Source organism: Acinonyx jubatus, chromosome C2, assembly GCF_027475565.1.
Source record: "Acinonyx jubatus isolate Ajub_Pintada_27869175 chromosome C2, VMU_Ajub_asm_v1.0, whole genome shotgun sequence".
NCBI classification, from domain to species: Eukaryota; Metazoa; Chordata; class Mammalia; order Carnivora; family Felidae; genus Acinonyx; species Acinonyx jubatus.
The window spans coordinates 12,628,370-12,654,316 of NC_069384.1; the positions used below are offsets into that span (position 1 = coordinate 12,628,370).

A 25,947-nucleotide genomic window follows, 5' to 3' on the forward strand; every position below is an offset into this window, starting at 1 on the left:
GACTTGTTTTGATTCTGAGATTATTATGACTTAATTTGCCACATTATTTCTTTTTCTTTCAACTTTGTTTCAGCGATAGTATAACTTTGCTCTCATCAGGGAAAACAAGCTCACCTTCCTGGTAACATGTAACAACAGAATTTGTCATCTAATATGATGTAACACCATGCTTAAAACACATTTTTTTCCCCCTAAGTAAGTAAGACCCATAAAATAGGTCATTTGATGAGTGTATTTGAATCAGCTTGTGGGTGTGGGTCTGTTCGAATAAGCTGTGGTTTATGTCAGTTTTTGAAGCCAGGGACAAAAGACAAATGTTTGCGCTTAGGGGAGAGGAAGGGAATTTTGTTTGTGGGGCGTTAATGGAAAGTTTTGAGAAAATCGACATGTGCGGTTTCCCAGTGCAGGTGAAGCTTGCTCCCTCCCTCCCTCCATTCAGGTGTCTGTGCACATGTCACCATATCCAGGAGGCCTTCCCCAGCAGCCCTTTTCTGAAATAGCCCTTCCACTGTCCCTGTCCTTTTGCCTTGCTCTTGACTATGACTTACCACCACCTTGCACATTTATTTATTTGCTTGGTCATTATGTGATAGATGAGAACCAATGTGAACAGAGGCTGGTCTGTTTGGGATCCCCAGGGTCTAGGACAGTGCCGGGCACCCAGTGGGTGTGTGAAAGCCAGGCATTACAGTTGGTAAACTTCTTCTCTAAGGGAAGACGTAAGTTATGGAGGTGTGGTGTGCGGTCTGTATTGTGACCTCTCAGCTGTGACATTGTAGTGCCGGAGCAGACATGGACATAAACAAATGGGTGTAACTGTGTTCCGATAAAGCTTTATTGACAAAGATAGATAGTGGGCCACAGTTTGCCAACCCCTGGTGTGGAGGTTGAGAGAACAAATTCTGGGCTCAGCTCTGAGACCTTGACAAGTCCTACTACTCTCTGCCTCTGTTGCCTCATCTGTAAAATGGAAATAAAGTTGGCATCCACTTCAGGGGGAAGTAGAGCGTGGGAACTGCCTAGAGCAGTGCCCGGCCCACGTTGTACGCTGTGGAAATATGTTACTTTATTGCATTGTCCGTTAAAATAACGTGGATGTTTATAGTATTTTTAGTGCACTTTGTAGTATTCAACGTGTTTGTTTGACAGCAAAAACTGTTTTGTTCGTGAAATTTTCATATTAGGAATTTTAAACTTTTTTTTTTAAGTTTATTTATTTTGAATAGAGACAGAGCACGAGCAGAGGAGGGGCAGAGAGAGAGAGAGAGACAGACAGACAGACAGACTCCTAAGCAGACTCCACACTGTCAGTACAGAGCCCAGTCGGGCCTCAAACCCGCGAGACCAGGAGATCATGACCTGAGCTGAAACCAAGAGTTGATTGCTCAACCGACTGAGTCACCCCAGGCGCCCCAAGAATTTTAAGTTTTTGAAAAGATAGCTTTCTGATCAAAATTCCACTCTAATTCAGTTTTTGAAAAATGTTTTATTATAGGTAAAGCTGTCATAATGCATCTTAATTTTAGTCAATTCACAAGGGGACACAGAACAGTGAGAATTCTGGAAGCCGTCAACGTGGCATGCTAGTGATACATTCTGAGATGTTTTAGATTTGGTGACTTCCCAGGAACAGGCAGCTCTGAAAAGTCATCCTCCCTTAGAAGGATCTGGGGGTAACCCTAGAGTACCGTGGGCTTGGCTGTGTAGATCCTGGGCTAGCTCCTTCCTTTACGCAAGGTTTAATGTCTACAGGTTTTCCTGATTCTTATTTTTATGATCTTTTGAAAACTGCTCACTTAGGGACAAGTTTTGAGTATTTTCATACAGTAGATTTTTTTTTTTTCTACGTTAGCTTCTTGCAGCAGCTCAGTTAAGGCATAGGAATTTGAAATATGTTAGAAACGGAGGAGGCAGAAAACCTGTGGAAAGACTTGGAGCCATTTTGTCGAGTTTTAGAAATAATTTATGGCACTGTGGACTGTGGAGCAGTTCATTCGCCCTTCACGTGAAAGTCTTTTCAAAAGTTAAATGCATTCTCTGTTTTTTTTATACCTAATGCTTACACGTATGTTTATTTACATACATGCCTTTTCGTGTGCGGTTGGAGGAAAGAGGTCAGGAAAATCCCACGGGGAAATTAGGGGAGTGGATTCCTCCCTGCGGGTTTGGCCCTTTCTTTACGTTAGCCTTGACTTCTGTTGACTTCTGGGTAGACTGGTAGGTGGCCAGGGTGGAGACAGAGAGTGAGTTTCTTCCTTCTCTTTAAAAGTCAAACGGAGGAGTGCCTGGGTGGCTCAGTCTGTTGAGTGTCAGACCCTTGATTTCAGCTCAGGTCATGATCTCAGGGTCGTGGGATCAAGCCCCGTGTTAGCCCCGTGCTCAGCATAAAGCCTGCTTGGGACTCTCTCTCCCTTCTGCCCCTACCCCCCGCCCCCCAAATAAATAAAATAAAAGTCAGATGGAACTCAAGGGAGGGAAGGAGAGGTTGGAGACAGGAAAGGAGAGACTTTTTCAGGTACTCAGAAATGGAGGAGAGAGATTCAAGCCCTTTCTTGGGGAGCTGGAACCCCGCAGGCCATGAAAACACCCCGCTTAGTGTCACGAGGGAAATTCAAAGGTGAAATTTGCCGGTCGCCGTGTTTCAACTGTGTTTCCTGAGGGCGATTTCGAGGAGCTGCCGTTCTGACCCTGAGCTCTCAGTTTAAGTTTATTTATTTTGAATAGAGGCTTGTTTTTATTCTGAGATTATTATGAATGAATCATGAGTTATGAATTCTCTCAGTGTGCTGTGGAAATTCCCTGCCGACCCTTGTCTCTCTCTCAATGGCAGAGGCGGGAACCTGACCCTCCTGCACTTCCTGTTGGGTTTGAAAACTGCAGCAGACGACGAGCTGGTGGCCGAGCTGGTGGTGAACATCCTCAAAGTGTGCCCGGACTTGCTGAACAAGTACTTCAAGGAAGTAACATTTTCCTTTCTGCCCAGAGCGAAGTCCACTTGGTCAAATAACATCAAACTACTGAACAAGGTGAAACCCCCGGGGCTCTGGCCTGTGTCAGGGGCCGGGAGAGGGGGAGTGACGAGCTGACGGACTGCAGGAAGGATGGAGAACTCGTCCAGCCATTCCGCAGGGGGCGACGTCGGCTCACGTCGGGCTGGCGTCCCGGTCCTCTGAGGACATCCTGCTCTTCGCTGAGCAGAACTTCAAGGTGGACGCCTCTTGCATCTGTTAAGACAAATGCGTCTCCTTCGTCCAGATTTTGCTTAGAGGGAGATCTCGGTGAATTTTGGCACATTGAGGCTGACGTGAGCGAAAGGTGTGAAATGGAGAACCGTGTTTAAAGACCGCCGTCTTAAGTACTTAGAACGACGTAGGACACGCTGTGAAACGATGCTGTGTCTGTCTGGGTGCCGGCGTGCGAATGTCCTCCTGATCAGAGTCCGCCCTCCTTCACCCGCCGCCGCGGACGTGCCTGCTGCACGTTCTTTCGCAGCGCTGCCTGGCTCGGGGCGCGCTGTCCGACTCGCGGTCTGGTGGTGAAATGGCGAGGGTTGCGGTGTCGTGCCTCCGCTAGGCAGGCGCGGGTTATCTGCCAGACAAGCTCTCACCCACGCTGGCTTCGTTTTCCTTGAACGCGTGCGGTCCCCACGTGGATCTTGGGGCGAGAAGGAGGCCGTTTGCCCCTTACGTTGGCTGGGGGGGCGGCCCGTGGCCACCGCCACCCCCGCTGGGGGCTGCTCTGGTTCCGCCCTCCCCGGGGAGGGGTGGGGGGGGCAGGTGTGCAGCCTTTGCCGGCCTGGGTGCGAGCCCTCGTGTCACTGCTTCCTAGCCGGGTGCCCCCGGGTGAAGTTACGGGATCTTACGGAGATCCAGCTTTGTCATCCAGGAACGCTTTTTACTGTTAGTGTCCAAGGTCTCTACCCTAAAGGGTGGTCATGAAGTGTTAAAAAGATGACACAGTGTGTCAGGTGCCACAGCCGGTGAGTAGCGCGATTGTTACTTCCAGCGGTGACTTTGTCACCATCAGAGGTTTTAAGAGGCTCCCAGGCCGCAGGCAGAGCTCTGCTTTGAAGGTCATGGCCCTGCTAGCAGGCAGTCTCGTGAGCTGACTTTTCTCTGACTAGTAGAGTTGGGGGTTGACCGTCCGGAGCCTGTTCCTTGGAAGTCCCCGGACGTCCGTCACTAGGACTGCTGCATTGGACTGGCTTCGCTGTGGGGTGCCTACAGTTGGCCTGGTTTGCAACGGAACCTGTAGCAGCTCATGCTCTCGTCTCTTTGTCGTAGATCTATGAAGCCCAGCCAGATGTTTCCCGGGCCTTTCAGACCAGAGAGTTCGTCCCCTTGCCTCGGCTCCTGGCAATGGTGATGGTGACCACCGTGCCCCTGGTGTGCAATAAGACGATGTTCACCCAGGCATTAAATGTAAGTGGTCACCTTTCTTCTAGAACTTTCTGTTCACTGCATTGGCCATGCTGGGGATTGTTCTGAGAACACCTGCCTGGATTCAGCGGCTGGTATTTTGTCAGCGAGCCTCAGGCTTTCCATGTTTCCACTCACCTGGACAAGGGCCCCTGGAGCCCAAGGCACGTTCTGGCCAGGGGATCTTCCTGCTCCAGCACAGCCAGGACCATGGACCCCTGCATGGCTCTGCGCTCGCCTGAGGGTGAGAGCCTGTTAGACTCAGAGGAAGGGAAGTGTGTTCGGCTACAGCCCAGTGTCACGTATGAAAGTGTTAGCTCAGGGTTTGTGGTTAGGGTAGGACTGAAATTTGCCTGGCAAATCCTGTCTCTTGTGGTTTAAGTGAGTGAGATTTCTGGGGAACATTTACTTTGAGGATGAGCTGTGTCGGGCATTTTGACAGGACGTGCACAGAGAAGTGAAATTCCGTATCATTATTCGTGATGGCGGTCCCTGAGTCCCTCCAGAAGCCACCTTCTCAGGGACTCGTGTGTCTCCCACCACAGCACCGTGGCCTCAAGCGAACGGCTGTGAGCTGTCGGCACACGTGGGTCCCGTGCCCTGCCAGCCCCTCCTAAACCCAGCTTCCTCAACACTCAGCTGGGAAGGCTGGGTGTCCCCACGCTTCTAGCAGGCTGGGTTGTTGTGTGGACACAGTGGGACCAGGGTCAGCCAGGGTGGGCCGCACAGGCAGGAGGTGGCCCCGGCAGTGAGGGGGTGGTCAGCACAGAGTGGTGAGGACCCCCTAGGATATGCAGCCGAGCTCAGCATTGTTTTTAAAAATGTTTATTTTGAGACAGAGAGGGAGAGCATGTGAGCAGGGGAGGGCAGAGAGAGAGGGAGAGAGAGTCCCAAGCAGGTTCCACACTCAGCATGAAGCCCATTGTGGGGCTTGATCCCATGACCGTGAGGTCGGGACCTGAGCTGAAATCAGAAGTCAGATGCTTAACCGGCTGAGCTACCCAGGTGCCCTGGGGCTCAGCATTTTCAGTGCCTGTCCAGGGTTTGTGCTGGCTGTGGGCGAGGAGCAGGGAGGCCAGAACGAAAGGCCTTTTGTTCTGGTTGCCAAATCATAACAGTCAAAATTGGGACCCTGCTCGCTTGCCCATCTGCCTGGTGGGGGAGACAAAGTGTTTTATCTCAAGGGGCTTTCAGGGAAACAGCTGAAAGGCATGTGTCTAATGCAGTGCCACTTTAGCATACTGCACACGTACAAAATGAACCCCCAGCGCGCTGGAACGCCGAGGGAATGGGGCGTTGTAGTTGTTAAACTGAAAGCCCATCGGGTAGCCGTTTTGTGTCTCCCTGCCCCTCACTCTGCTGTGGCCCAGCTGGCTCGCCCCAGCCCGCCCTGCCCCTGGGGTGCCCCTGGGCCTGAGTTGGTCGGGGCCGGGCCTGAGACGGCATCTCCCGGGGGTACCCTCGTTCTGGTGATCGCTCCGGTTCTTGAATTCTGTTCAACCTCTGCAGCGAGGGAGGATTCGGAAGTCTCCTGGCTGTCCTTATGAAGGTCCCTGAGCCCATGTTTGGGGGCTGCACGCTTCCCAAGCCTGGAGGTGGTTTTTCCTACTAAGTGTGTGGTGCCTTTTCTTGTCACCTGCGCGCCTGATAGCGAGTGCTAGTTGGGGCTGGGTGGGTGCTGGTGAGATCGTGGCCGTTCTTGATGTGGATAATCCACATGAGGTCAGTGGCTGTCGGAAAAGACTTACCAAACACAGTGAAACAAAATTGAGAATAACTCTCAGACTCTAGTAGCCACCTCTTCAGCAGGTGCTGAGGTCAGATCTGTGGCAGGTCAAGGGGGCAGGGTCCCCAGGCCACCTCTTCTCACGGTGTCCCAACTCACGCAGCCTTCCCTGGGAGTGACCCCCGGAGAGGCCAGAGCCAGCCACACCCAGGGCTTGGGAGGTCTGTGTCCACAGTGCAGCCTACAGACGTGTGGATTTAGCTCTTTTTCTTCCCAGTTGGACAGCATATCAGTGAAACACACAGCCTTGTCCCTTGTTTCCGTCATTTTGAAAAGAGCATTAAAAACGATCGAGCACTGCCTGAATAAAGAGACGTGGCAGGAATTAGGCGTGTACACAGCCGCAGCGATAGAAGAGTTCGTGCGCCTCTTCAGAGAAGCCCTGAGCAAGGTAGGCGCGGGAGGTGGGTTTGGCCTTTCCGGGGAAGTTTCCGGGGCTTTCCTCACAGCTGTCACAGGTAAGCACACCAGGTGGAAGAGGCAGCTCCGGGAGTACAGAGGGCAGGTGTGAAATGAAACGTAGCGTAGGGGTCGGGGTGCTCCTCGCTAGAAGCTGACGTGCTCTCCCACTGCCGCACGCACGAGGGCCAGGGCCATGGCGAGGGGGTGGCTTGGGAGGCCTGTTCTGGTGAGTAAGGAAGGGCAGTCGTCTGCAGATGGGGTACCTGCCCCAAAGGAGCCGAGGTCATGATGGACGCGGCCCCCGGCCGGTCGTCGGACATGTGTCTTCATTTCTAGTGTTTGGCTCAGGTGAAGGAGGCCTCGGAGCTTTGTTACAATTATCAGCGCTTGTGTTTTCAACCACGTCCTTGTTGTACACAGTCGTGGGGATTACAGCGCGAAGCAGAGCTCACAGAGGGCACCGTCCCGTTCTCCCCCCACGTCCCGTCTCGTACACACTCACACCACGTGTGCTCGTGTCCTCCCTTTGTGTTTAGCTTCTCCTTAGTGGACTCATTTCATCTGCGACTCTCTTGTTTAACGTGACTGTCTTTTCTTTTTCAGGTCTTACCAGACCTGAACACCATCGTGTGGGTCTGGCAGTCACTTCGAAAGCAGGAGACAAAACAGGATGATGAGAAAGGAAAGAAAAGGGGCATCCAGACTCCTGCTGCCTGCGTGGCTCCCCAGTGCGGTGAGGGCTGCGTGGGGCCCTGCTCTTTGCAGACAGAGGTGACACAGGCAGCCAGGGACCCCTCCAGCTTACAGGGGCTTTGGAGGCATCTGTTGCAAATGTGCCCAGGCTTTACACAAGCACCGTGACTCTCTAAAGATTTGAGCGATGGGCACCGTGTGCTCTGGCCTTTCCGTGGGGGCCTCTCTTTGGCTGTGCAGACAGAGGTGGGCTTCACGGTCCTCCCCCCCCCCCCCCCCCCGTAACGAGATACATTGACTCAGACCTTGCTGTTGGCCTGCCGGGCAGTGGGCTTTGTACCTTCTGTCTATATCCTATTTAGTCCCCGTTGTTCACACGAAGGCGCTGACACACAGAGAGACAGTCGCTTTAACCTGTCCAAGGTTACAGCCCCGAAATGAGGACTTACACCCAGTCTGTTTGAACAGTCTTGACTCTTCCCACGTAGACTCTGTAGGGATCTGTCCGCAGCCTCTGCCTGTGGCCGTTGACCGCATACCACCTGCTGACTAAGGACAGAGACCGACTGTGTTTCCTAATTTAAGGTGTTTTATCTTGGTTCAGATGATGCGGAAACCATTCTTCTGAAGGCTGTTCTGCTCCAGGTCATATGCCTGTACCAGAAGGTGGTCCCACACGTGGTCCTGCAGTACAACTTCGACTTCAGCAAGCTCCTGAAAGGTGCGTCTCAGGAGACGGCGGAGGCCCCTCTGCTCTTTCTGCCAGCGGGGATGAAGGAAACGCTCGTGAACCGGAGCTGAGGCCCGGGGAGGCCGGTGGGCAGTTTGGCTGGTGCACACGATCCACCTGACTGGTTATTTTTATTTGCACTAATGTTTTTTAAATCGCCAGTTGTTCTTAAGTAAATATCAGATGAACATTTAGCAGCAGTGGGCACAGCAGGGAGAAGCCAGGCCGCCAGAGGTTTTTGCCTTAGATAAGTGACAAATCAGATTGTGTGCATTAATGCTAAAGCCCCTCTTCAAAGGAGCAGGGGTGCAGAAATGAGAGCCCCTTAGAAGGGATGTCCCGTTCCTGCAGAGGCACTTGGGACGTAGTTACTCATGGTTTACCCAGTGAGTCAGGTTCAAACCACATCTTGTAAAAGTAACGTTACGCTTGTCTGGTCACGTTTCCTTGATGGAAAAGTGTGTTTAATAACTTCATAATTGGGCCCACGGAGGAAAACTTGCAGAAGCGTCATTCCTGGGGTTTATATAAGCTATTGGGATGGTTCCACTGAAAAGCTGTAATTAACTTCTTAATCGTTGGAAGGCGAAAGGTTCTTTTTGCTGTGAGAATACGAAATTTACTAGCACTGTGTCATTCCCAAGCAAAGGGAAATCCAGAAATCAGGCCAGCGGATGAGGACACGGTCTTGGGCTCGCGTGGCCACAGTCTGTTCACAAAACGTCTGCGGTCTGGGGAGCAAGGCGGCGCCTCTCGCCCAAGACAACGTTAATGAGAGACCGCACCCAGGAGGCAGCAAGAGGTGTGGGCCTCACGCTGTAGGGAGAGGTCACTTCAGGCCAAGGGGCTGTTCTGGGCAAGTGGAGTTAGGGCTTATTGCTGAAGATTTGGATAGACCACAGGAGGGGAGGTTGTGCCAGGTGGGGTGCGTCTGGGCAGAGGAGAGGAGAGAGCCCCCAAGCCCCCTTCTTATTTCTACAGCTGGAGCTCCTTATCTGGCCCCCGTGGCCAGGGGCGGCCTTGCTGGGTGCCCCCCTGCACATGACTTCTGGTCTGTTTCCCTCTTTCTGCCACAGGAGTCATCTCCGAGCAGGGCCTTCGAGAGGAGGTGCCTCCCATTCTGCAGCACCACATCCTGAAGGTGGCCCTGGAGCTGCCCGCCAGCAAGTTCTTGTGGTTAAAGGCACAGGTGGGAAGCGGACAGCTTTTGCGTCTGTTAACTAACTCCCGGGCATGTTTTGGCCTGGAAGTTTCTAACTGGATCAGAACCCGACAGTTGGTTATACAGAAGACATGCACGGTTCCCCTCTTAGACGCATCTAGAGCAGAGGCCAGGTTCCGATTCATGAACCAGGAGGCCTGTGAGTCTGTTTACTTTTGCAAAATGGGATGTTGAGTGTGTCCTTACTGAAACAATATTGTTGGTGGGTATTGGGAGGGGTTTTGTTTTGTTTTGTTTTACCTTGATTACTTTATATTTTGTTTGTCATTTTAAAACCTTTTCAGAAATAGATACGTTTTGAAATACAAAATAACTCCTCTTCCTTTGTCCTCATCCTGGAAGAACTTAAGACAGAGATGGAAATAGATACCAAGCCGGGAGAGGACCGAGGCTGGTGCAAAAACCAGTAAAGATTGCTGGAATTTTTTTCTGCCTGCCATAATGTCTTCTAGGACCTTCTGGAGAATATAATGCTGACTCATAAAGGCAACTCAGGCTGCAGCAGACACTTACCTGTGTGTTTAGGCACAGGACGCTGTATCATTTCTATCCAAGGAGGAAAAATAACCAGGCAAAATTAAGCATTTTCTAAGTGTGTTTCTTAGTAGCTCTGATGGTGATTTTTTTTCAGCGAGTTAGGTCTTATTTAAAATTTTATGGAACCACAGTTAAGTCGGTTAAGTGTCTGACTTCGGCTCAGGTTATGATCTCACGGTTTGTGGGTTCAAACCCCACACGGGCTCTGTGCTGACAGCTCGGAGCCTGGAGCCAGCTTCGGATTCTGTGTCTCCCTCTCTGTCTCTGCCCTTCCCCCACTCATTCTCTCCCTCTTCTTCTTCTCTCTCTCTCTCTTTCTCTCTGAAAACTAAATTAAAAAAAAGTTTTTTTGGGGGCGCCTGGGTGGCTCGGTCGGTTGAGCGTCCAACTTCGGCTCAGGTCATGATCTCACGGTCCGTGAGTTTGAGCCCCGCGTCGGGCTCTGTGCTGACAGCTCAGAGCCTGGAGCCTGTTTCGGATTCTGTGTCTCCCTCTCTCTCTGCCCCTCCCTTGTTCATGCTCTGTCTCTCTCTGTCTCAAAAATAAATAAACGTTAAAAAAAAATTAAAAAAAAAAAGTTTTTTTAAAATTTTATAGAACCAGTAGCATGGAAACATATGTAGGTATTTTTACATGGCACATTTCCAGAAAAGCATGAGAATGTGGGAGCACTGGCATCTGTGCATGTTCCCCCAGGTCCTCTCCTGAGGTTCACCTGCGTCGTAGTTGAGGGTTGACACGTGTGCCCTGTGCATCCGCGCCTTTACCACCACTTAAAGAGGCAGCCGGGGCACAGAGTAGTACGGACACCCTTGCAGTGTGCTGGCCGTAACTGGAGGATCCAGGGTTGGCCGTGGGCAGTGTTGCCCACGGCCCTGCTCTCAACCTCTGCACCCACCATGAGGCCATTGCCACAGACCCCAGAGAGATGACCAGCCCGGGGAGCCATTGAGTTTTTTACTGCAGCTGAACAGGGCCAGTGGGATCCTGGTGATTCATTTGGGAAGTGAACAGAGGGAGGCCTCTTAACTTTGAAAGAACTGGTATAAAAAATATTAATTTATATTCTGTGCCCCACCTTCTGCTTATAAGATGAAGTCTGCTGGGCTTTATGAACACCAGCACTTCCCATGTTCGGGGTCACCCTCATTGCCAGGGGCTGCAGGGACGCCAGCCAAACACAGCCTCGGTGGCATTTGGGTGGGGGATTTGGAGCTCCATGAACTCTGAGACGTATGTTCAAAGCTCACAAGCCTTTGTGAGAAGCTAAATTACGTATAAGGGATCGACTCTGTCGGCACCCGCATCTTGCTGAAATGCAGCAAATACAATTACCCAGCTGTTGTTGGGGCTTTGGTTGAGCACCTGGCCTCTGAGCCTGCTCGTGTAAAATCCCAGCCGTGTTGCTGAGTTGTAGTTAAAATGAGATAAGAGGCCTGGAGCCATACTGGGCTCCGTGTATATCCATGCCCTGTGTAATGTTTATCATCTGTTACTGTTCAAACTCCAGGAAGGCCCAGAGGCAGAAATTATTGGAGGAGAACGATCTGTGTTTTACTTGCTGATGAAAATGTTCGTGACCAGTAGCCATCTACAGCTCAAGTCATCCACCAAACTTCTGATCACAAAGGTGAACGTTGCCTACCCATTCCTAGTTCTGGGAAGCGTTTTCACAGTCTTCATTACAGAAGGTGCTTAGTAAACAGCTGTCGAATTCAGGAAGCGTCAGGGCTTCTGTAAATTTAAAGCTCGGAGGTTTTAAGGCAGTTTTAATTTATCACGTCTAAACTTAGCTACGTTCCCGAGGCAGCACGGTGAAGTGGAGAACATGGGCTCTGAAGTCTTGTTCCTGGATTTGAGTCCCGGTCCTACTTCTTCCTGGATGGCATTAGGCAGATGACCCAGCCTCTCTGAACGTTGTTTTCCCAGGTGAACGGGAAGGATGAAACAGTAGGGTTGCAAAGGAGGGCGCACGGGAGATCAAACAGTAGATCAGGCCCGGCACATGGTAGGCTCAGTAAAGTGTCCGGTTTCTGGCCCTCCGGGGAACTGTTGAATGGGCGGTGCCTTTCCGCACCTGTCCAGACTCCGCCTTCTCCAGGGGCTCAGCCTTTCTGACCTCCTTCGTCACCCGCAGCACAGGTATCCTCACAGTCGCTGGAAGGGAACGGGGAGTTGGGCTGTTAGCTTCTCTTTCTCACACACGATCCTCACTCTATAGGGCTACTGCCCCCCAGTCTGGACGTCACCGTAGGAAATCTCGTTTCCGCCACCCAGCAAATGTCTTGGGTGCTACAGACGCAACAGACTGCACGCAGTTCATTGTTGGGGGGGGGGTGCAGGATTTTATCTTTGCAGCGTTGGTATAATCGCCTCACCTGAGCTGCTTGAAGAGCATGAACATCTCAGCCTTGACCTTTACATGCTGCCGTTTCCCTGTAGGCGTGCACTTGACCCAGGCCTGATTTCGTGGCCGTTTAGTGCACGTAGGTGGGCTTGGCACAGTCGGGTCACTCTTCGGTGTGCTGTTGGGGCTCGTGCCGTGGGAGTCTGTGCCACCAGGCCATTTGGGGACATCATTTAATGGTGTTGGCTCAAGGTCCTGCCTCTTAACACATTCCATTCTCTTAGAAACACCGCTGCTTCTTGTCCCGGGTCTGAGGCTCGGGGGGCTGCACTGAGGTGACGTGACGTGACTGGTTTGTTACCTTGGAGAACGTCACGCAAGCTGACGGTTGGGGGCTGTGAGGGGCCGAGTCGTGCTCGTTTACCTGGTTGTGAAAATCCAGCTGTAAAAATCAGCCTCTGAAGCAGCAGCTGGGTTTTGGTTTTTTTTTTAATCTTTTTATTGTTTAGGAGTTGAAGGAAAGGAGTAAGCAGCAAGACCAAGGATTATGTGGTCTTTACTAGAGCTCAGAATGGTCTCTTTTCCTCGTTTCCCTCAAGTCTGGGAGTGCTGTTGTGAAAGAGTGGCTTTTGGAGTAAAACTGCAGATGAGACTTTGACCCCCTCTGTGCTGTGCTGCTTTGTCTCCACGGGGCGCTGGCTCCATCCTGACGCCCTGCCCCGGGTCTGCTTCCTGACAGATTCTTCGGGACACGGGGGTGTTTGAGCACACCTGGAAGGAGCTGGAGCTGTGGCTGGAGCACTTACAGGACACCGTGGAAGAGAAGAGAGAAACCGTGATTCAGTTTTTGGAACGCGTAAGCACCTATTTCCAGTGTGAAGGAGCCTGTTAGTAAACGTGCCATGTGGTCTTTAGCGTGACGAAGGCATTTTTGGTGCACCGGTGCCAGGAGCCCTGTGTTTCTGGCTTCCTTCCTAATTCCTGCTGAGATGTCAGAATCTGCTCAGTTTTAGAATCTGTAAAATGGGCCTCTATAACTGTGTACCGTGTAATTTCCTTTTGGGGATTTGTTTTTGCACCAAGAGAATAGAGGTGTGCTTAGAGCAATATTCAAAGCAGTGGTTTAAACCAAAAGGAAATTTTTTTTAATTCTGTAACAAAAAGTTAAAAAGAAACTTTGCAGAAAAATTGTTCTTATTGGGGACTATTAACATTTTAGCTCTTCCCTTTGTATTACTGGTGACTTTTTTTTTGGCTTTTTTTTTTTCCATTTCATTTGTGACCATCTAAGTGTTTTCTGCTTGGCTCTTCAACACCCAGGTTTTACTGACATTGGTGGCGAATCCCTATTCCTACACAGACAAAGCATCTGACTTTGTCCAGGAAGCCAGCACACTGCAGGCCGCGGGGACGAAGCAGGAGGCTGATGATGTCAGCATTCCGGTCTCCCACATCGATGGTAGGCGCCACTGCCTCTTTGCTCCTCGGGCTTCTGAAGCTTCAGCCGCCGTGGCAGATCAGTGATGAAAATGAGAATTGCGTTAATGTCTTACGCCAAGTGCAGGTGTCCGTTTCTTTGAGTTAAAGATCAGCCTACTCTGGAAATGAAAATTGCCTTCTTTGCTCATCCAAGGGGGAGTAGGCACAGAGCCTATTTGCTGGGTTATTTTTGTTTGTGTAGTGTTCACTCTGTGCCAGGTGCTGATCCTAGCTCTTTACAGATCTAACTTCTGGAACCACATAAGCCGCCCTAAGCGGCAGATGTCATCATCCTCATTTTATACAGTGATAATGCAGCCGAGGCCCAGAAAGATTAGGGAATTAACTCAAGCTCACACAGCTAGTACATAGCAGACTCAGGATTTGAAATCCAGACCCGGGCTCTGGTCTGTGCTGCAGCCCCTGACCCTATTTTGCTTCTCCGATTTTGACTCGTTCACCTGAATATCCAGGTTAAGGTTTTGGGGCTTCTTAGGGTCACTTGAGGAAACTTCAGATTATTATCACACGAGCTAAACATCCTGTGTTTCGTCTGTCAGAGATCTTAAGATTTGATAGATGATGTCCTTGTGTGTTTAGAATCAAATTTCATATTAAATCTTTTGCCCCCAGAGATGTTTGGCTTTTATGCCTCCTTTTTTTCTCAGACATTCTCTTATGTATCCCTTCCTGCGGAGCTCTTTGCAGTGGGGCCCTTTGGTGTCTCTGGCCTTAGTTGGACTGTCCTTTTTCTGTCTCAGATGTTCTTGACATGGTGGACGTCCTGGTGGAGGACAGCGAAGGCTTAGATGAGGAAATTGGATTCTTACTGAACGAAGACATGATCCTGCTCACGTTCCCTTTCAGTGCGGTGGTCCCTGCGGCCCTGGAAGCCAGGAATAAGTTGCTCCTTGGGACGGAAAGTGAAACAGGTACCCGTGTATAGTTGGGATATTCTGGGTGCATCCAGCTGGGTCTTTGTGGGGTAGGAGGTGTGATTCCAGAGGCTCTGGGAATAATTGCTGAGAACCCAAGGTAGCAAGGTTCAGACCCACTGAGTGATAGCCACCTGGCCTTTAGAGCTAAGCATGTTGGGATAAGAATCTAGAGGCTAGTGGACTTCTGGGATTTTAAGGGATTTAAAATTTAAGGGATTTAAGGGATAAGTCATTTAAGGGATAAGTCCATAATAATGCATTTTTTGTATGGCTGCACAGACACCTGTTGTAACACTGATGTTTTCTCTTCAAAGTTTATTCTTGCCCTCACCATGCTAGGGTGTGAGTCCTTCATACTTGTTGGAAGTTACTGGAACTTAGAGCCAAGGAAATACTCATAGATCACAACGGTGTAATTAGTCAGGGTTGCTCAGGCTTTGCTGCGGTAACAAATAAGGCCCAACTTACAGTGGTTTAATGGGCAAAGGTCTCTCGTTGGACCTTGTCATAGTTCAGTACAGGTGTGGTTGCTCTCTTGGGTGACTGTCGTCAAGGAGGCAGCTCAGGGATCCAGGCCACTCCCATCTTGTAGCTGCACCATCTCAACATACGGCTTCCAAGGTCACTGTGGAAGAGGAAGACGGAGCACGCAGTCAAGCAGAGGCTGTTCTGGCCAGGCCTGGAAGTGGCTGAATCAGCCACATGGTCCCAGCCTGACCACAGGGGGAAGCCCATGTGCCAAGGACCAAGAGATGGATTAGTGAGCACCAAGCAAGTCTTGGCCCCAGATGGCTTTTGTGTCACTTCTTCTGTGCCTGGCCTTGGGAACTGAAGCCTGACTGTGCATCACACGTTTAGTGAAACGGAGCCTGGTGTGCCGTGCGGTGATAGCATCTGCCCTCCAGTGTGTTTGTGTGACCCCTTGTGGAATTGGCACGTGTTTTTCTGGATCTTGAATACCTGTGGGAGTTGGTGTTATCGACGGGTCACGGAAGGGTCCCGGCGAGCCACCCACACAAGTCTCATTTCTTTGCAGGAGAGAGCATCGTGGCTTATGTGACGGCGGTGCTGACAGACCTCCTCCACACCCAGAGGGACCCGCTGGCTCTGTGTCTGCTGCTTCAGGCTTATGACAAGTTGGAGCCTCCGGTGCCACCCTGCTGCCGCCAGCTCTGTCGGTTCCACACGTACTACAGCCGCTGGATCCCAGAGCCAGTCCGCGAGGCCTTGGTGAGCCACGGCGTGACCGCCCCCGTGGAAACCCGGCCTTTCCCTGGAAAACCCCACAACGGCTTCCGTGGGCCGCACCTGCTGTGCCCCAACGGCGTAGTCTTAACCGCTGTGCGGCCTGCAGGGAGAAACCTGTTAGCCTCGTGCTTTCCCCGGGCGGGAGAGGAAGCCCCGTGGCCTCACTGCTGCTTAGCTGGTGTGACGGGGGCACAGATGGCTCAGTGGTGCAGCAGAATTGCAGTTTCTGCTGGCTGCGGGATTGCCTAGTCACCGTGCCAGCTTTGGGGCGGGAGGGAGGTTGCTTTTTCTGGTCTCCTCACCGAGTGATGTGGCGTGCCTGGGTCCTAGCCTCCTTTAGCGGGCCTCAGCCTGCCCCTGGGCTCCGCGTGCTCTGCTGGGCGAGGGGGCCGCTGGTGGCCCCCGGCAGTCTCCAGTCTGTGAAGACTGGGAAAATGGAAACAAAGAAAGAATGTTCTTTACGTGGCGGCTACATACCTGTAACGGGGTCCTGCTCATCTGGCTCCAGCACCAGAGTATTTACAAATGTTGGGGGCTGGGGTGGGAGAGGTTAACTTCGTGGTGTGCCTTTGGTGTATTCATTCACAAGCGTTAGCTGTTTGTGAAAAAGCAGGCGGCTGGGGACCTCTTTGTCTTGTGATAACTTGTGGCAGACGCTTTTGTTGAGGGCACATTTCCCGTTCGTCAGGGCCTGGTACCAAGGGTACTACGTGTAATTCAAGGCATTTAATCCTTACGGCACCTCTGGGAGGAAGGTGAGGACCTGCTGTGCTCGTTACACATATGGGGAACCTGAGGCATAGCCATTCCACCACTAGGCAGCAGTGGTGGGGGAGGGGGTGGTGGTCAGGATTCGGCTCAGGCAGTCCGCCCCAGCACCACGCCCTGCCCGGCCGCTGCTACCTTCCCCTGCAGGCTCAGCTGTGGTTCAGAATTGGATGTAGCCGTTCAGAGCTTAGCAGGTCAGTGCTGTGTCTCACGGGTACTCGAAGGAAGGTGTCCACTCTCTGGTGGGTAGGTCACAGCGGTGCTTCTCACCCTGGAGGGGATGTCAGTCCCCTGGCGGCTTGTTCAGACATGGTCACTGAGCCCCACCCCGCGTGGGTTTGGCTAAGCGTGTCCGCAGCGGGCCTGGAGATTGGCCTTTCTCACCCGGTCCCGGGCGACCCTGCTGATTGGTCCGGGGACCCCACCCGGAGACCTGCTGTGTCTCCAGGCCTTGTGACCTGGTTTTGTTGGCTTTAGAAAGTGGAGCGTTTGTGGAGATACGGTAATAAAAGGCACGTGGGGTCAGTAAAGAAGGCAGTTTGGCAGTTATTGTAGAAGAAATTAACAACTTCAGTGTGAGGTAGAGTTCCAGAAATTTCTTTTCATTCTGTCCACGGTCTTGTTTTTCTCCCAACAAGATAGTCCGACCGAGGCTCCTGGCAAGGGCCTTTGGAAGGCAAAGAGCTTGCTGAGCTGGCTCCTTTACAGGATTGGCAGTGATTAGTCACAATGACTCTTCAGAGTCAAGTGAGCGCCCCTCATGGCTCCAGCCTGCGGCGTTTGTTCTCGGTGTGTGAGCACCTTCCTGATCCAGTGCCTTCGTGTTCACGCACTCTGGGAACGGATGTGTGACTGAAAACATTGGGCTTAACTTCTTCCTTAAAATGCCGGGCAGTCACATATTTTTTAGTTTGAGGACACAACTGTGAAACGTCCCCTTGTCATGAACGCCACCCTGTACCTTTTTTAGCAGAGTGTGCACCCCGTTCATCTGTGGTGGTTTTTCTTTCCTTCTGTCCGGGCTTTTGCTGCCTTCCCAAGCCCTTTCAGACGCCGGGCAGTCTCGCCCCCCAGGGTCCTCCGGCCTCTTCCTTCTCCGCCCTGTTGCAGACGGCCTACGAGAGCGAGGGTGCGCTCCTGGACGAGCAGGTTCAGGCGCGGCTGCGGGCCGCCCTCCCGCACCTCCCGATGCACCAGGTCCTGCGCTCGGCGAAGCACCTGCTGCTCTACATCAGGAGCACCGTGGAGACCTTCGGCCAGGTGAGCGCTACTCCCCCCCGGGCCCGCAGCCCCTGCGTGCTCCCACGTCTCTGCCTACAGAGTGGCCGCCTCTCATTCGAGTCCAGACCCGGCGACCGTGTCGATAGAGTATTGGAGTCTCGCTGTCACCCCATTGCACACAAGGGGACTTAGTGATGTGACACACGCAGGGCCACGGAGGTTCCTCCCCGCCCCCGCCGCTTCCCCACAGCTGGGAGCCTGAGCTGCTGGTTCACCGCCGCTCTGTGCCGGGCTGCTCCCCGTCCCGGAGCAGACGTGCAGAGGCGGCTGCGGCACCCTTTTTCTGCGGGCCTCACTTGCAGATTCTGGACCTTCAGGAGGCGCAGACAGCATGGCCGACCTCTGTTGCTGGGGCAGCTGTCAGTCAGCCCAGGGCCCCTCCCATGGCAGACCGGACCGGTGCGCGGCCAGATGCTGCCTCTCTCAGAAGCGTTAGTTTAGTAGTTCGTTGGTGAGCTTTCTGTCTCCAGTGTGGTTTACAGAGTTTAGTTTGTGTTTTCCTCATCTTGGTCAAAATAAACCCGGTTCCTTCATGAAGGGTGAGGGCGCACATCTTCCTGAGAAAGGACCTTGAGGTTGTTGGGGTTTTGTAAGGACCGGCCGCGCTGGCCTGCCTCCCTCCTCAGTCCTTGTTTCTGGGAACATGGCACCTTCTGGTCGCGGTGACTGGGAGCCCTTCCCTGGCCTGAGCTCTCGTGTGTGTGGCTCTCATCCTCACAGCTGGGCCGAAGCGCAGGGCCCCCCGTCCTGCAGCTCCTCCTGGACCTCCTCAGGCTTCTGGTCGTCCACTGTGCGCAGCTGGACGCGCAGAACCAGCAGAAACGCGAGGCCGCCCAGGCCGAATCCGACCTCTTTTTGGACGTGGAGTCCGTGGCCTCGCTGGAGCTGGCCAGTGACAAGGTACCGCTGCCCCCCTTCCGTGGGTCGCCTTCCTGTTAGCCTTCTCCTGTAGAGTCTCGGACCCTGGCTTTCCCTCTGCTTCTGGCCCTAGACAAGTACGTGTTCATCGCAGGTAAACGAGGAAATGCAGCGTAGAGGAGACGCCGCAAGCCATCCGTGACCCTCACACCCACAGATGAGCATGGTGCCATTGGGCGTTTCTCTTTCCAGTCGGTTCCCTGCTCCCACTCGCCCTCCCTGCAACTTGTTTCCCCTCTCCTTCCATCGGGAGACGTGAACATCTTGAGAAACCCAGGAGGAATGTTTTTCTTTTGAACAGTTGCAGCCTGTGTCGAATAAAGGCTGGGCAGTGGGTGCAGCTCGTCCCAGCAAATACACGCTGGGAACTTGCAGCTCGGAGAAGGGGCCTTTGTCCTGCTGTTAACCTTGTGCAGCCTCTGTGGGGCTGGGGCCAGGGTGAACCCTTCTCTCTCAGTCTGCATCGCACAGTCTAGCGACGGCCTCCTTCCTTTGATCTCCAGGTTGACTTCCCGGGAGGTGGCTGGGGCGGCAGGACCACCTATGAGCCGTTTGACAGGGGCAGGGCGGTGCTAACATGAAATCACGCTTTTCTGTCTTTTTTGTGGGTTTTTTTTAACGTTTATTTTTTTTTTGAGACAGGGAGAGACAGCATGAACGGGGGAGGGTCAGAGAGAGAGGGAGACACAGAATCTGCAACAGGCTCCAGGCCGAGCTGTCAGTACAGAGCCCGACGCGGGGCTCGAACTCACGAACTGTGAGATCATGACCTGAGCCGAAGTCGGACGCTTAACCGACTGAGCCACCCAGGTGCCCCACGCTTTTCTGTTTTTAATGGGCACAGCTCTGTTGGAAGGTGTGATGGATTCCTCTTTCCTTCCTTGACGAGTGAAGGAGGAAGGACAGCGTCTTCCCATCCTCGGGGACTGTTGTTGGGACTTTGTTGGCTAGGAACCCTGTTCCGCGAGGCTGCTTACAAAGATCATTCCCTAACCCGGCCAGGCTGCTCACTGCTTTGTGCTCGGTGGTTTAAACCCAGTGCTGGGTCCGAGCGAGTTCCCCAGGGGTCACTCAAGGCTCAGCCTCCTGGAACGTGACCTTTAGTTCCAGACCGTGGTCTTGCAGCTGTGTCCCCATCTGCTGTTCCAGGCGCGGGGTCTCTCCCAAACCGTGATTACGCTGCTCCGGTTGACGGGAGATCCCCACGTCCCCCCAGCCAGATTGATGCTGGAGGACAGGGCTGCTGAGCAGAGTCCAGATGACTGGCCTTCATCACATTTCAGCTTTCCTACACAGCCCGTCCCCTGTCCAGAGGGACTGGAGAGCAGTTTCGCTGTGCAGTAAATTCACTCAAGCTGAACTCCTCAGACACGTGCCGGTGTGGGTGGGGCCCCCGCCGAGTCACGGTCGAGCCGTCACAGTCGCCCTGGGGAGGGGGTGTGCTGTAGTCCGGTTACAGCTGTGATGGGCTCAGATTGGGGTGCCGCAGGGCACCCCCGAGAAGGGCATCAGAACTCAGGCCAGGGGATGGCGTGGCTTAGGAATGCTCCTCCCTGCCCTTCGTCCTACTCCCCGCTGGCCCTGGGCCGCGAGTGAGGTCTGTGCCTTGTTGCCGTATTTCAGACGCTGGAGGAGGTGCTGGTGGCCATCCTCAGACATCCCACGCTGGAGGGCTGGTACCTGGCCCTGGAGCGACGGGCCCTCCCTCCGCACACCCTCAGCCCCATCCTCGTGAAGCTCCTGGCGGCCCAGCTCGGTGCGGGGGTCCTGCAGCTGCTGCTGGCGAGCGCCCCGATCCTCCGGAGCATCCGTCAGCTGGGCCTCCTGGCCGGGTACTCGGAGGCCATCACCCGGAGCGTGTTGAACGAGCTGCAGAACAGGAGGGCGGGCCGGGCCACGTCTCGGGCAGAGACCCTCCCGCAGCTGGAGGCCCTGCAGGAGCTGCATCTGTACATGGAGGGCGCCCAGCTCCGTGAGGTCACCCTGGCTTTGCTGAGCCTGCCCGAGGCCCAGCTGGTGGCCCCGGGACCCCCGAAGTCCCCCGGGAAGGAGAGACACCTGAACGCTCTCGGCAAGACCCTGGTCCAGCTGTTGACCCGCAGCCCCCAGGATCAGCTGCAGAGCAGCGAGCTCCTTTGGGCCTCTGAGTTTGTGAAAGGCCTGGGGGCTTTGCTCCCCACATTGGCCGTGGACGAGCTGGATGCCGTGTTTCTCCACACTCTACAGAGAGAGCCCGTGCTGGTCCCCGTGGTCGGGGTCGACGTGCTGGACTACTGCCTGGCCCGGCAGACGCAGGTGGCCCTCAGCACCGCCGCCCTACTCGTGCGGCTGAGCTCCACCCACCTGCTGCGGTTTGAGCTGTGGTGCGGGCGGCCCGGCTCGGGACTCTGCCTCCAGGAAGGCCTCGACGACTTCCTCCCCCTCGTCCACGTGTACCTCCGGTGCAGGACGTGGGGACGCTTCACACGCCCGGCGGGAGGTATGGGAACCGGTGACGTCGGGCAGCTGGAGGTGTTAAGTCCGAGGATGGGGAGGTGGGAGCCGCAGATCCGTTGCTGCGCCTGGAACGTCCACGTTTAGGCTGTGGTGTGGTTCTGTTGCTCCTTCAGCCGCTGACTGACCCGCCTCTGGACACTGAGAAAGCGGGGAGATTCTCACTCGCCACCCCTCCCCTGTCTGGGCCTGTGGCTTGAGGTGCCGCCCCCACGCTCCTGCCCACCCTGAGCTCCCCACAGGAAGGGGGCAGGGGTGGGTCAAGGAGGGAGCCGCACCGGGGCCAGAGGAGGCGTTCGGGATGGCCGTCCTTGTCCCACCCCGTTGTCCCCCCCCCCCCCCCCCCCAAAGCGTCCATGAGTTTACCCGGAGTCTGGACAGCTTGGGCTCAGCCTTTTCGCTCCACCCGTAGAGTTTCAGGCGAGTCAGCGGTTCTTGGTGCGCACCGCTGCTCACGTGCCTCTCCAGCTCCCGTGTCCTTGAGGCATGAACCCCGAGCGAGTTCAGGGCTTTGGTACTCACGCGCTCGTTACCAGCATCGAGCCAGGTGCTGTGCTCGGGACCTAGCGTCAGAGCGTCGACTGACCAGGTGACCTGTGTGTTGTGCTGGTCAGCGTCTAACCTGCCGGCCCTTGTGTTTGCCACTTTGCACGGCATCAGCACTCCCGCCCTGGCCAACATCAAGGTGCGAGCGTGACCTCTCCCCGTCACAAGATGCCTCAGGGTTAGCCCCGGGCTCTGTGAGCTGCTGCACGCTAACTCCACAGCGTGGTGTGTGACTGTCCTTTTTGTCTCTGCCTAGTGTCCTCTGCTGTCATTCCCGTCTTGAGGAAAGCTCTGTGGAGGCAGCTACAGACCAGGCTTCTCAGTGCGGATGGGGCCCCAGGGTCTGGGCTGCATCACGAGGTCCTGGCCCAGCTGGTCCCGTTTGCAAGAGCCAAGGACCTTGGTATCCTCATGGACCGTTTGCCTAGCCTGCTTCAGACCCCAGGCAGGCACGAGAGGTATGAAGGCTTAGATTGTCTGATGGCCGTTCCTCTCCCCGCTTCACTTTTCCCTGTAGTTTTTACATAAACTAGTGAGAAATTGCTTCCCTGCTCGTTCGGGGAGAAGGCACTTCCTACCGGAAGTCTGCCTCCGGCCATCCTGCCTGGAGCGAGCGCATCTCCATAAGCGGATGGTTGGCTCTGATTCCCTGAGAGCTGCGCTTCTTATCTAGGGCTGATTTTGCCACCTCCAGAGGACCGTTGCCAACATCTGACGTTTTTTTATCATCGTGATGTGAGTGAGGGGTAGTTGCTTCCGGCATCTAGAGGGTGGAGGCCAGGGGTATTGCTAAATACCTTACGCATAGGATGGTCCCGTCTTCTCCCCCACGAGAAAGAATAATCTGGCTCAGGATGTCAGTAGTGCTCACTTTGAGATAGTCTCATTTAGGCGAAGCCCGGACAATGTTATCTTTTTTTCTGGTGCACTGATACTGTTTCCCCTAATTGTAAAAACGTCGGTACCTCTGTGACGCCGGAGCAAGGAGGCAGGGGCGGCCTGTGATTCCTGTCTTTGGGTGTTGTCGGGGCAGGGGACTCGGGGCACCAGTCCCAGGTGCCCAGTGTAACGGTGGGAACGCTTAAGCTGGAGGGATTTAGGCCATCCCTCTGACTTTGTGCCTTTTGTCTGTTGCAGCTGGAGCGTGGCCGACTCTGTGTCTGCAGTCCTGGACGGGTCGGCAGAAGAGCTGCGTGCCTGGAGAAGGACTCTGTTGGCGTCCTGTGTAAAGTGGCTGGTCGTGTCTTTCAGTGGTGACCAGCAAGGCCGGGACGGCACCCAGGATCAGGAGAGGCAGATGCTGCTGAGATTTAGTGAGCTGTTGGTAGGCGCCTTTCCTTTTCTTAGGGACCCTGGCTACGTTTTCAAGGGAAGGAGTGAAACAGACCAAGGTGGACAGACGGACCCCAGGCTAGGTGGCTTGAATGGAAACTAGAGGGAGACGAGCCGGGCCGGGCTGTGTCTGGGAGGCAGAGCGGCAGGTGACAGGCAGCCCTGAAACGGTGGGCCTCCTCGTACCAGCCACGGATGTTGGATCTTTTCAGGCACTTTTTTGCTTCTACTGAGATGGTCGTGTGGTCTTATTTTTCGTTTACTCTGTTAAGATGACTTTCATAAATTGATTTCAGTCATTAACCCAACTTTACCAGGATATACGTATATGGTTATAACGTATTATGGCTTTTCCATATGACTGGATCTGACATACTAATGTCTTATTAACAATTTTTTCGTGCATGTTGGGTGTTTGTAATTTTATCTTCCAGCAGTGTCTTTCTTTGGTTTTAGGAACAGGTAACACAGCTCTCAGAATGAGTTGGGAAGAATTTCAGTGGGCATAAAAATCTAGATTTTATATATTTTTTAGGCTTTTTGAAAGAGTGGCTTTAGTGTTTTCCGGTATGCATAGTTTTTGATAAGAAATCTGTCATTCTTATCTTTATTTCCTCCCCCTTAGGATTTTTTTTATTAGGATTTTTTTTTTAAAGCAATTTGATCATGGTGTACCTTAGTGTAGTTTTCTTTAAGATTTTTATGCTTGAGGTTCATGGAGCTTCTTGGCTCTGTGAGCCCAGGGCTATCATAAAATTTGGAAATATTCAGCTCTTATTTTTGGCCATTATTTCCTCCTGTTGAAGTGTACTTTTTTAAAAAAAATTATTTTTTGGTACAGAAATAATATCCTGAAGCGAAGGCATTATTTCTCAATGCGTGATGTCAAATTGTGTTAAAACTCCTAGAGTCTGTGACTAGTGTTAAAACCCTGCACCCAAAATTTAAAAAGTAATCCTCAGGAAAAATAACCCCAAGTGACAGTTGTGTGATAAATGTTTGTAGGTCATAGATCAAGCAGTGTGCTTATGTTGTATTAAGAGAGCTTGTAACCTGTGTTTCAGTCTTAATTCATTGTTACAGGTTTATGCATTCGAGGCTCACAGGAGCCCAAATATGGCAGTGCAAGGAGGGAGGAAGGGACATCCCTGATGTCTAGAGAGAGCTGAGCGTAGAGGAGGGTGCTGGGCTCCCCCACCACAGGTGACAGTGGACCCTCCTGTGCGGCCCCATGGTCAGCCCCCCACCCAGCAGGCCGGCTTGATAGCCGATGAAGATTTGTGTTCTTCAGGCATGCCTTCTTCCTCCCCCACCTTTCTTTCTCTCTTCTTTTTCCCTCTTTAATAGATGTAACATTTTTAGAATGGTTTTAGGTTCACAGCAGTGTTAAGCAGCCAGTACAGAGTTCCCCTGTGTTCCCTGCCCCTAGGCACACACAGCCTGCCCCACTGTCAGCACGCCTCACCAGCCCCCCCTTTTAAAAAACAATTTTTTTTTTAACGTTTCTTTGTTTTTGAGAGAGTGCGAGCTGGGGACGGGCAGAGAGAGAGGGAGACACAGAATCCATAGCAGGCTCCAGCTCCAGGCTGTCAGCAGAGAGCCAGATGTGGGCTCTCATGAACCGGGAGATCATGACCTGAGCCAAAAGTGGGTGCTTAACCGACTGAGCCACCCAGACCAGCCCTTTTTGTTTTTGTTTTTTTTTAACTGAGGAATAATTTTCATGTTGGGAAATACAGGCTCTTAAGCAGAGTTTAATGTTGACAAACGTACCTACGATCGTGCCCACACTCCTGCCAAAGATTTTCATCGTCCCAGAAAGTTCCTTCCCTCGAGAGCATGCACCCCTCTGATTTAACACTGTGCCGTATTTGGAGAGATGTTCTCTACGTCAGTGACCGCGGACCTGCATTGGCTCGACCAGCGGTACAAAGGTCTCCCCTGCAGATACGTGCTGTCTTGTGTTTAAGGAGCCATGTGTGGCCGGACCTGTGTGTGGTGCCGTCATCTAGTACCTTCTGAAATGGAGGACAAAGGGAAAAATAATAACACGACTGTTAAGAAATTTTTTTCTACTCCTTTCATGATCGTAGACAAGTAGCTCTTGACAGAACTGCTAGCAGAAATAATAAAACAATTAAAAAAATTAAAGTCAGAAGCAACCACCTGCTTTTATAGATTGCTTGGGTGTATTCCGTATTTGCCGAATGACTCTAATTTAAGTTCTGTGTTCTTTATTTTAAGTTAATTGAAGGGGCGCCTGGGTGGCTCAGTCAGTTAAGCGTCTGACGCTTGTTTCAGCTCGTGTCATGATCTCGTCGTGAGTTCAAGCCCTGCGTCGGGCTTTGCACTGACAACACGGAGCCTGCTTGGGATTCTCTCTCTCTCTCTCTCTCTCTCTCTCTGCCCCCCCCCACCCTTGCTTTCATACGTGTGTGCACTTGCACATGCGTGCTCTCTCTCCCTCTTTCAAAATAAACTTAAAAAATATATATGTAAATAAAAACGAAAGGACAGTCTCCCCTGTATATCTCTTGCTTGTTTTATTCACAGAATTTCCTTAATGAAGTGGATCCTGGAGATTGGCAGAAATTTGTGAAGACTGGACTCAAGTAAGACGATTTCCTTTTCTCGGTGCGATCCGGTAAGGGTGTGAGTGCATGCCGCAGGGCCAGCCTGGGAGCTTGTTGGCACCGTGTCTGTGACGGAACAGGCCCTGTTCCGTTGGCAGAGATAACGAGGTGTACTGTGGAGAGGCTGAAAGCTTTGCCCGTTGACGTGGAGTCTGCTTCTGTAGATGATGAGAGAA

At 52.8% G+C, this 25,947-nt stretch overlaps 1 protein-coding gene across 4 annotated transcripts in view; it reads left to right on the forward strand.

Annotated features, from left to right (window-relative positions):
• URB1 (URB1 ribosome biogenesis homolog) overlaps positions 1 to 25,947 on the forward strand; it is an 80,804-nt gene that overhangs the window by 20,100 nt on the left and 34,757 nt on the right. For all 4 annotated transcript variants that reach the window (XR_003414778.2, XM_027041720.2, XM_027041718.2 and 1 more), the window contains exons 9-25: positions 2,831 to 3,026; positions 4,284 to 4,421; positions 6,422 to 6,595; positions 7,210 to 7,339; positions 7,904 to 8,020; positions 9,106 to 9,218; positions 11,299 to 11,418; positions 12,875 to 12,991; positions 13,456 to 13,594; positions 14,376 to 14,546; positions 15,589 to 15,782; positions 17,610 to 17,828; positions 18,570 to 18,749; positions 20,391 to 21,246; positions 22,063 to 22,264; positions 22,944 to 23,130; positions 25,692 to 25,750. Coding sequence is in view for 3 of the 4 variants with exons in the window: in XM_027041720.2 (XP_026897521.2) it covers positions 2,831 to 3,026; positions 4,284 to 4,421; positions 6,422 to 6,595; positions 7,210 to 7,339; positions 7,904 to 8,020; positions 9,106 to 9,218; positions 11,299 to 11,418; positions 12,875 to 12,991; positions 13,456 to 13,594; positions 14,376 to 14,546; positions 15,589 to 15,782; positions 17,610 to 17,828; positions 18,570 to 18,749; positions 20,391 to 21,246; positions 22,063 to 22,264; positions 22,944 to 23,130; positions 25,692 to 25,750 (3,312 nt within the window). In the remaining variant the exon portion in view is untranslated. The remainder of the gene's footprint in view (positions 1 to 2,830; positions 3,027 to 4,283; positions 4,422 to 6,421; positions 6,596 to 7,209; positions 7,340 to 7,903; positions 8,021 to 9,105; positions 9,219 to 11,298; positions 11,419 to 12,874; positions 12,992 to 13,455; positions 13,595 to 14,375; positions 14,547 to 15,588; positions 15,783 to 17,609; positions 17,829 to 18,569; positions 18,750 to 20,390; positions 21,247 to 22,062; positions 22,265 to 22,943; positions 23,131 to 25,691; positions 25,751 to 25,947) is intronic.